This window comes from Piliocolobus tephrosceles, chromosome 7 (genome assembly GCF_002776525.5).
Source record: "Piliocolobus tephrosceles isolate RC106 chromosome 7, ASM277652v3, whole genome shotgun sequence".
Lineage (NCBI taxonomy): Eukaryota > Metazoa > Chordata > Mammalia > Primates > Cercopithecidae > Piliocolobus > Piliocolobus tephrosceles.
Window position 1 is genome coordinate 15,659,227 of NC_045440.1, and position 11,180 is coordinate 15,670,406.

At 38.2% G+C, this 11,180-nt stretch overlaps 1 protein-coding gene across 1 annotated transcript; it reads right to left on the reverse strand.

Annotated features, from left to right (window-relative positions):
* Positions 1 to 9,292: 9,292 nt before the first annotated feature.
* LOC111545649 (protein FAM98A-like) lies at positions 9,293 to 10,912 on the reverse strand. Its single transcript, XM_031935839.1, is given in 1 exon segment — positions 9,293 to 10,912. A coding segment is annotated over 1 exon segment (1,536 nt). The 5' UTR covers positions 10,829 to 10,912.
* Between the last annotated feature and the right edge of the window lie 268 nt (positions 10,913 to 11,180).

Consider the following 11,180-nt stretch of genomic DNA (forward strand, 5'->3'; position numbering starts at 1 on the left):
GCCTGTTAAAAGGCACAGGAGGAAGTGTTGACAGTGCCATGCCATCCCCTAGGAAAAGACAAAACTTATGGTTGCACAAGAAAATTTTGTTAATACTACTTTTATTAATTCCTGTGTGTGTTTACTTTTGTTAATGTTGCTTAGTAGGAGGCAAAACCGCATCAGAAAGGAGAGCAAAATGTTCATACTTCACCTGAGAAAGAAAAGCCAAGTATTCAGACTCCATGTGAGACAGAATAGGAAATTTTTACAACTTCAGAAAAGAAACTCAATCCTTAATGAAATATCCCATGTATTAATTTTTAGTGTCCTGGCAGTAGAAATATTATTGCCCGTGCCAGAGGCCACCGATGGAAAAACCCAGAGATCTATCATGTTTCAGGATTAACAATCTCCATTAAAGAAAGGTAATTCCCAGTGTATTTCTAGTTTTCATCATTTTAAACAATTTTCTTGGAACTTGTCTCTTTGTTTTTTCTGAGCAAAGACATGGCTTGTGGATGCGGAGGGTGTGTGTGTGTGTGTGTGTGTGTGTGTGCGTGTGTGTGTGTGAACTTGCTAGGTCTCAATTCTAAGCCCTCTTCCTGTCCCTACTGTGCTTCACCTCACGGAAAATGGGAACCCACAAATTGCAATTCTTTGCCAGTCCTCTTCGTATTCATTTCTGTCAACAGAGGAACGAGAGAGACTGGAAACCTAAGCGAACGGTTTGATTCCTGTTTATGTCAGTGTTGCCACAGTAACAGCTTTCACCTTGGCAGCAGCAGTAGCTTTCAGTCTGTGCATTATTTTTTGTATGTATTTAGGAACTCCCAGAACCAACAGTATTGCCAGCTCCAGAGATACCAGAACAGCTACAAACAATTTACAGTCAGAGTTCTGAGTCCCAGGCCTTTGGGCCCTACACAAAATTTCAAAGGCTACAACCCCAAGTTGGCTGGATCCTCTCCTCCAAGGTTGGAGTCCTAGAACCAGGGGACCTTTTCCAATGCTTTAGGTTCCAATAACTCCAATCTCTTCCATTTGATCTCCACTCTAGTCATGAGAGGTACAGCTTGTTAGTAATCCGTGGCTATCTCAGTGGTGTGGTTTCCCATTTTGTGTCTGAACTCTATGTGATACAGTACCTACCTTGGTACAACAGAGAACAGAGAAAGGAGTCAGATATCAGAAAGTTTGGAATTTTTCTCACCATCGCCTTCTATTTCTTCAAAATCTGAAAAGAGCATATGAACACTTGGCACTCATCTCCTTTGCAACTTTGATTATAAAATAGGATAAAGAAGATGCTTACAATTCTATGTAGGATGTAATAAATTTTAGCAAATCATGTTTCCTCTAGGGTAAAAAAAAAAAAATGGGAAATCCCAATCAAACTTTAAAAATCATATTTTAAAGCCATCAGAGAGCTGTAGCAACAAGGAGGACTAGATGAACTAAATTTCAGGCATGGAAAGCAATTGTGAAATGAGTTGAGTGTTGCCAGCTGTTTCTTCCTCCGGTTCGCTTGCTGATGTTGGATGTGAAGTGAAGATTAGGCTTAGCCCAGTCCGACGACCTCTGCCGAGAGAAGAACCCAGCAATCCTGTTAATTACTACACAGGATTAAATTCATACACTAGACATTTTGGAACCTTCAATTTGCAACCATTTCCCCCCAAGTCACATTTGTTGAATTTGAGGATGTTTTGGGATGCTGGTGAGCCAGCTTGCATTTTCTCAAACAGAATAGTTCATTAAAATCATGTTATATTTTGGACAAAAGACATAGGTTTGTCTCCAGCATATGTACTGTCTCTTTAAGATGCTTATCTGATTTTGAACTTTCTTGTAGCAAAAGGCTGGACAGCTGGGGTGGAAACCTTTGGGTGATAGTGATTCGTCCCCATCATCTTTCAAAGCTGAGGAAATAGAGTCAGGTAGACTCCTAGATGAGGGTCTAGCAGACCCAGGCCTGAGCAGTATTAAAAAAAGAGAATTAGTCCAAGACTTAATAAAAAACTCATTTACCGGTGACCTAGTTTGGTCCACGACTGGTTTAGGTAATCATCTCCTCATGCTATCTTTCTAACAGAAGAAAGAGGAGAAAATCTCTAGTGAAGACACCTAGAGCTTCTACAGTTTTTTTCTACACAATTTCCTGCATACAATAAAACATTTGTATTCATATTAAGAGTAAAATAATTATTACCTGTAATTAGAGAAAAGGGAAAAAAAGGAAGGAGAAATTTTTAAAAGTGTCAAGACACATGAAAAAATGACTATGATAAATACATTTTAAAATAAGAGAAAAATGTACAAAATGTAAAAGAGAATGTAGAATATCCTCAGTGAATTGGAAATTATCAAATGGATATTTTGGAACTAGAAATCACAATTTATTATAAGAACTCAGTAGATGAACAGTAGATTGTACAGGTCAAATTACAGAATTTAACTGGAAGACAGGCCAATGGAAAAATTCCCACCCCAAAGCACACAGGAAAAAAAGCATAGAAATAAGAAAGCAAGAAGTGTAAGGAATACATGAACAGTTCTAACAATCCTAATATTGGAGTTCCAGAGAAAGCAAAAAGAGATAACTGAATAGAAATTATATTCAAACAGTTGTTTGTTGGCAATTTTTTCAAAAGGGAGAAAATGTTGCCATCCACTGCTTGGTAGTGGGCCACATATTTCTCAGAGGCACTTTGAATTTTTCTTTTTCTTGTTTCTTTCCTTTGTTTTTTGTATAGCATGCATTTGATAAGAAACTGTGTTTAAACTTCTTGAGTCAGTGAGGAATTTATTCATTAGTTCTAACCTGTATGTGTATGTGTATTTAATTTTTAAGTTTTGTACATATATGATCATGTTGTCTGCAAAGAGAGATTATTTTAATTCTTCCTTTACAATTCAGAAGGCTTTCATTTCTTTTTCTTGTCTGATTGCACTGGCAAGGACTTCCAGTACTATGTTGAACAGAAATGAATAGTGTGAACATCCTTTTCTTGTTTCTAATTTTAGAAAACAAGCTGCCATCTTTCATCATTAAGTGTAATGTGAGTTCCAGTTTTTTCTTATATGGCCTTTATTATGTTTAGGTAAATTCCTTCTATATATAATGTGTTGAGAGATTTTGTCATGAAAGGGTGTTGAATTTTGTCAAAAGCTTTTTCTGCATCTATCAAGATGATCATGTGATTTTTATCCTTCACTCTGTTAATGGGATATATCACATTGATTGATTTGCATACATTGAACTATCCTTGCATCTTAGCAATGAATCACACTTGGTCAGAGTATATGATTCTTTTAAAATAGTGATGAATTAGAATTGGCAGTATTTTATTGAGGATTTTTGCCTGTAAGTTCATCGGAGATACTAGCCTGTAGCATTCTTTTCTTGTGGTGGCTTTGTTTGTCTTTGGTATAAGGGTAATGCCAGTCTCAGTGGCTCAAGCCTGTAATCCCAGCACTTTGGGAGGCCAAGATGGGCAGATCACAAGGTCAGGAGATCGAGACCATCCTGGCTAACACGGTGAAACTTCGTCTCTACTAAAAATACAAACAAAAAACTAGCCAGGCGAGGTGGTGGGCGCCTGTAGTCCCAGCTACTCAGGAGGCTGAGGCAGGAGAATGGCGTGAACCCGGGAGGCGGAGCTTGCAGTGAGCTGCGATCCAGCCACTGCACTCCAGCCTGGGCAACAGAGCAAGACTCCATTTAAAAAAAAAAAAATAAGTTTGGAAGTGATCCTTCTTTTTTCATGTTCTGGAAGAGTTTGAGAAGGATTGCTGTTAATATTTTAAATGTTTTATGGAATTTATCAGTGAAGCCACCTGGTCCTAGGCTTTTCTTTGTCATGAAAGCTTTTTGATTACTCATTCAATCTCCTTATTTGTTATTAGTGTCTTCCAACTTTCCACTTCTTCTTGATTCAGTCTTGGTATGTTTCATATTTCTTTCAATTTATCCATTTTTTTCTAGGTTGTCTAAATTGTTGATGTATAATTCATAACAGCTCCTTATGATCTTTTTAATTTCTGAGGTATCCATTGTAATGTCTTTTCTTTCATTTCTGATTTTTTTTTTAGTCTAGATAGACTATCCATTATTATAAGTGGAGTACTGAAGTAGTCTTATATTATTGTTTTTCTGTCTATTACTCCCTTCAGATCTATCAATCTTTGCTTTATATTTTTAAGTGTTCTGATATTGGGTGTATATACATTATTATATCTTCCTGTTGATTTGACCCTTTTATCACCATATAATTTTTTGGTCTCTAGTAACAGTTTTTGAGGAAAAGTCTATTTTCTATGATACAAATATAGCCACTCCTGCTTTATTTTGGTTACCAATGGCATAGGATATCTTTTTCCATTTTTTCACTGTCAGCTTATGTGTGCCTACACCTAACGTGAGTCTCATAGAAAGTGTATCTCTTGATCTTGTATTTTATCCATTTAGAGACACTATGCTTTTTGATTGGGGAGTTTAATATATTTACATTTAAATTAATTATTAATAGATAAGGACTTGCTAGTGTCATTCAGTTGTTTTGCAGCCGTTAGGTTTCTTCTCTCGTTGTCTTCCTTTCCTATTTGATGATATATGTAATGATTTTCCTTTTGTCTCATTATCGTTTGTGCATATGTCACAGTGTTTTGTGGTTAACATGAGGTTTACATAAATATCTTGTAATTATGTTATAACCACCTATATAAATTTATAACAACTTCAATCACATTAAAAAACTCTACATTTCTGCTTCACCCACCCAGTCTGTGTTATTGCAGTTAGAGTTCACTTCCTTTTATATTGCATGTCCATGAACAAATTTTATAGTTATAGTTATTTGTAATACTTTTAACTTTTATATTAGAGATAACATTAGTTTATGCACCATTATTACAGTGTTATGTTACTATATATTTACCTTTACCTGTGAGATGTATGCTTTCATATGCTTACGTATATGATATTTAGCATGCTTTTATTTCAATTTTAAGAACTCTCTTCAGTTTAGGTTGTAAGGAAGGTTTAGCGGTGATGAATTCCATCAGTTTTTGTTGTCTGGGAAAGATTTTATTTTAAAATCTTTAAATAAATTTAAATAAATTTAAATAAATAAATAAATAACTCTCTTTAATTTTAAAAGGATAGCTTTTTCAGGTATAGTACTTTTGGATGGCAGTTTTTTTTTTTTTTTCATTCAGTACTTTGAATATATCATCACACTCTCTCTTGAACTCTCTCCCACTTTCTCAGGAGAAATCCACTGATAATCTTATGCAGGTTCCTTTCTATGTGAGGAGTTGCTTTTCTCTTGTTGCTTTCAAAATTCAAAAACCCTGTGTGGGGTCCTTTGGGCTTCTTGAATTTGAATATCTATTTCTTTCTCCAAATTTGAGAAGTTCTCAGTCATTATTTCTTTCAATAAGCTTTCTGCTCCTTTCTCTCTCTTCTCCTTTGGGAACTCCATTATTCATATACTGATTTTATTTATCATGTCACCTAACTCCCATAGGCTTTCTTCCCTCTTTTTTATTTTTTTGTTTCTTCTCTGAATAATTTCAAATGACCTGCCTTTGAGTTTACTATTTCTTTCTTCTGCTTGATTGCTTTAGAAGCTCCATTGCATTTTTCATTTCAGTCATTGTATTTTTTAGTTCCAGAAATTCTGTTTGGGACTTTTTTATGACCTTTATCTCTTGTGGAAGTTATCATTTTGTTCACGTACTGTTTCCCTTAAATGGCTTATTTATCTATTTGTGTTCCCATTGCAGCCTGGTGAACTTTAAAACAATTATTTTGAAATATTTGTCAGGCAGGCAATTGATATATCTCCATTTCTTTGAGGTTGGTTACTGAAAATGTATTATGTTCCTTCAGTGGTTTCATGTTTCCCTGACTTTTAGTGTTACTTATAGCCTTGTGTTGGTGTCTGCACATTTGAAGAAGAAGCAAGCATTTCTTTCAGACTTTACAGATAGTTTCAGTAGAGAAAGACCTTAACCTGTGATGGACTTAAGAGCACAGGTTATATAAGTTTTGTGGTGATGGCAGGTTCAGAGAGGCATGGCAATGCTAGTTCAGTGGGTGCACAAGGTCAGTAGTTCTGGGGTTGTACAGTGGTGCCAGCTGTCAAAATTAGGGGGACGTAAAGAGCTTCAGTGTCAGGGAAGTGCAGCAATATGGGTTTTGAGTGACTCCAGCAGCTGAAGCTCACATCAGTAAAGACTGCACCCTCAGCAGTGAGGGCTGCAGGGATCTGGGACCATGGTGAGAGGTGAAGCCAGCTGGATTTCCTGGGTCCAGCGGGGGCTTGGAGAACTTTTCTGTCTAACAAGGGGATTATAAAATGCACCAATCAGTGCTCTGTATAGCTAGCAAGAGGTTTGTAAAATACACCAATCAGTGCTCTGTAAAAACACACCTATGAGCACTCTGTGGCTAGCTAGAGGTTTGTAAAATGCGCCAGTCAGTACTCTGTAAAAACGCACAAATCAGTGCTCTGTGGCTAGCTAGAGGTTTGTAAAGTAGACCAATCAGCAATCTGTAAAATGAACCAATCAACTCTCTGTAAAATGGACCAATCAGCACTTTGTAAAATGGGCCTATCAGCAGGACACAGGTAGGGACAAATAAGGGAATAAAAGCTGGCCACCCAAGCCAGCACTGGCAACCTGCTGGGGTCCCCTTCTGCGCTGTGGGAGCTATGTTCTTTTGCTCTTCACAACAAATCTTCCTGCTGCTCACTCCTTGGGTCCTTGCCACTTTTAAGAGCTGTAACACTCACCACGATGGTCTGCGGCTTCATTCTTGAAGTCAGCAAGACCATGAACCCACTGGAAGGAATCAACTCTGGACACAGTGGCAATGGCTAAGCCAGATGAGGTCCTCAGTAATTTTCTTGCTCTGCTTTTCTCCCACTGGGGAACTTGCAGCTGGTGGGTTCCTCTCAGTGCTGAGCTTTGTTAGTCTGAAAAATGGAGTAACAAGTAAAATTTGACTATCCTTTCTACCCCTTTCTCTGCAGTTATCCTCAATTTTTTCTGCTTCATGGGTTGCTGCAGCTTCTTAACTGGACTCCAGAGCTCTCTCAGACTGATTCTCATCTGTGGATGGTTGTAAAGTTGTTTTTGGGTTGGGGGTTACAAGGGCTGGGACCTCCTAGTCTGCCATCTTGCGTACATGCAGTACTTTGAATCCTCATATGAAATATTCTGTTACAGCTAAATTGACAAATTTATTGGCATATAGTTGTTCATAATAGTCCCTTATCATTTTAACATTTTATAATTTGTAGGAATTGATCTCTTGTTCGTTTCTAATATTTGCAATTCGTGTATTCAGTTTCCATCTTCCCATTGCTTTCCCTCTCCATCTTCTCTATTCTAAGAATTGCAACTAATGATTTTTTTATGTTTTCAAAGAGCCAGTTTGGGTTTTATTTCTTATTTTTTGCTGTTTTCTAAATTTCATTTTATTGGTTTCTTCTATTTTCTTTATTATTCCATTTTTTATTGTTTGAATTTAATATCTTCATTTTCTAGTTTATTGTAGTAGAGGCATAGAATTTTGGTATGAGATCTTTCTTCTTTTCTGATATAAGAATTTAATTCTATGAATTTATCTCTGAGCATTTTCTAAACTGTGTCACATGGTTTTTAACAGGTATTTTCATTTTCATACAATTCAAAAATACTTTCTAATTCCCTGTGTGATATTTTTCTTCAACCTACAGTTATTTATGATTGTGCTGTTTAATTTTCACATTTGAAGATTTTCCAGATATTTTTATCTTTATTACTAATTTAATTATACTGCTAACGGAGAATGTAATGTGTATGGTTTCAATACGGCACATCTTTGAAAATGTCTGGGTACCTTGGAAAAGAATGTGTACTTTGCAATTTGTGGGTAGAGTATTCCATAAAAGTTGTTAAGGTCAGGTTATAGCTTTGTTCAAATTTTTTATGTCTTTATTGATTTTGTTGTCTATTTGCTCTTTAAGATAATGAGGGCTGAAATATCCAGCTGTAACTGTGGACTTACCTACTTTACTTTTCAGCTCCTTGGTTTTATGCTTTGTGTATTTTGACACTCTTTATTATGCTCATGGACATATAGGAGTTTTATGCTCTCTTTATAAACTGTCATCGTTTTCATTATGGAACATGTCTTTTTTTTTTTTTTTTTTGAGAACTTAACAGATACTTTATTGCTCACCTTTCACACAAAGCACACCTCCAGCCATTTTCTTTCACAGCTTGACAATGTTTACATGTACAAAAACCCAGCAAGAAGCATCATGTCATGTAGATTTCAGTAAGGGAGAATGTAAAACATCAACTCAGCCAGGCTTTTGTTTTCTGCAGCAATAATAAAGGGCCTCCTGCACTTAGCAAAAATCTGTCTTAACTTTGTAGTGCATTTCTTCCATTACAAAAAAAGTCTCCTGCCTAAAGCAAACTAACTTGTATTTGCTGAGCCAGTGGTATTAACTCATGCATAAAACAAATTTCGGTTTGCTATTTCTTCTAGCAAATTTCAAGTAAAAATAAGGTTGAAGGAGGAATTTGTTTTGGATGGATGCAGGTCAGTTTGAATTGCTATACTTAACTAAATGCCTACATGTACTATAGGTTCACAACTTAGTTTGCTTTTATAATCTTTATGGATTTTGGCCGTGTTCAAGGTTTTCAGATTTGAGCATATGACACAGTATTCCATCAACAAAATAAGGCTACTGAGTGTGCTATCTGCAGAAGAGCTCATTTAATAGGAACTGACCTAAAAGTTCTATCACGAAGCACACGTGGCATAAAAGTCAACCGGGGGCAGAACTGTGCTTGGAAAATAGGCATTGGAATACTTGAAGCAAAACACATATAAATGGTTATTCATATGAGGAAGGTTTCCTAGTAGTAAATCTAAAAAAGTCTAGGTGAATCCTCATTTTCAAAACTGCATATTGAAAACTACTTATTCAAGTAATTGCTTCAAAAAAGTATGCATGTTCTGACTGCGGAATTAGTCTACTGGTCAATTAAAGGCAATTTTAATCACCTTTTAAAAATTTTTCATAGAAAGGAGAGATGTTATGTGTTTCTCAAATAAACAGCATTATGTAAGTCCAATAAAAAAATTCAACAGAACTGAATGAAGACCTACAAATGCTTATGCCAAGCAGGAATCTGCCTGCCACCTGTGGTCTCACATTAATTCAAAATAGGTGCTGAATTCAGGATTCTGAAACTAAGTTTCTATTACTTGAGCGCTAGCAAAATGTAAGGTTCGATAGCCTCAACTAGTATAATGTCTTCCCTGCCCAAATCCAGAATGATTATACTGATAACCTCCATGCTGGAAATGCTGTTCACATTGACCCCCTTGGTGATAATTCTGGCTCCCTCTTCCTCCCCAGCCTCCGCCCTGGCCTGCACGACCACCTCGCCCTCCACGACCCCCTCGCCCTCCACGACCACCACCACGATCACCATGGTGCCCACCACCTTGGTATCTATTGTCCTCCTGGTAGCCACCACCCTGGTATCCACTTCCTGTATATGAAGATGTTTGGAAGCCACCATAACCTCCACTTTGATAGCCACCACTGTGGCCACCATGATAGCCACCTGGCTGGAAACCTGAATCTCGATAACCACCATCTTGGTAGCCACCTCCTCCTCTACTCCCTCCATCTGTCCAGCCTCCTTGATGCTTATTTCCTCTTCCTCCCCCTCGGCCACCATGGTCACCTCTCCCGCCTCCTTGTTCATGACCTCCTCGTCCTCCCTATGAGGAATGTTCATAGCCACCTCTCCCTCCTCCTCGGCCTCCTGTTTGCTGCTGGGAGCCATCTTGCCTCTTCTGCCATGGTGGCATCTCTGGGGGTGGAGGCTCGATTTCATTGGGTCTACCACCTCTGTCAGGCACCCTGCCCATCAACACCTTATTGATGGCACAGGCAGTTTTTTCTCTTATAGAGCCGCTGCTTGTCCTTAAAATCTTTGACAAGTCCTGCCTTGCAGCCAAAAGATGGGCAACAGAAATAGTACTTTTAGGGGATAAGACCGAACGTTTCGGCTGGTAAACCTTGGCTAATTTTTCTATCTGGCTCTTAGCTCTGTCAGACCAGCCAAAGGACTGTACAGTGACATCCAAACGTTTTATTAGCAGGTTTCTCCGGACTTCATATTCATTGGCTATGGCTTGGTTAATTGCTTCTATCTTTTCCCAGTGGGCTGGTCCCATTGGCTTCCTCAGTAAAGGCTTTCTCACATGATTAGGTGGAACTTTTGCTAATGTTTCCTTTAATTTTTTTTCAATCCCGCTGAAGAATTGGAACATAGTTATATTGGCTGGAGGTTTGGACATTCCTAGAGCAATACATATGCCTTTCAACTCTTGAAAGACCTCACTACCGCCTCCTTCTTGAGCTTTTTTTGGAGGAGCATTCACACAGAGCATTCTGGCAGCTTCTAGTTCTGAGATGAGGTATGTGAGCAAGAGGAGGCAGTTCTTCTGAATGAGAAGGCGCTTGGTCACATCCCCAGATGTCAGTGAAAGATACGGGCAGTTCATCTCCCCTAGTAGCCCACTCACCTCAAGCTGGAATTCTTCAGCTTCACTCGGACTGTTAGTTGCTTGCACATTTTCCTCCAGTTTACAGAGCACTCTTAATTCAGACACCAGCCAAGCACAGAGTTTGGTAAACTCGGGGGAACTGGCTCCAGCAGAGACTGCCTGAGAGAGCGCTCCATCTTCCAACAATGGGCCCTTGTAACCTAGATCTTCCAATGACTCCACGATGTCAGTCTCCATGAGGTCACACTCCATGCTACTGTGGTATTCAAATTTCTGAGTCGTCAGGCTCCCCTCTTCGCCGGCAACGCATACACTCGCGCATGCGCGACTTCCCCGGAACTTCCAAATCGACAGCTGGCGCCTCAGTTCCCGCACTGCGTATCGGAACATGTCTTTTTATGGCTGCTAAATTTTTTGTTCTCTCTATCCTATCTGATATTACTATAGCCATTCTAGATATTTTGGTCATTTGTGTTTATGTACTGTATTATTTTTCGTCTTCTTACTTTTAGCATATGTGAATTTTCACATTTAAAGTAGATTTTTTTGTAGACGGCACATAGTTGGGACTTAATTTTAATCTAATTTATAATCTCTGCCTTTT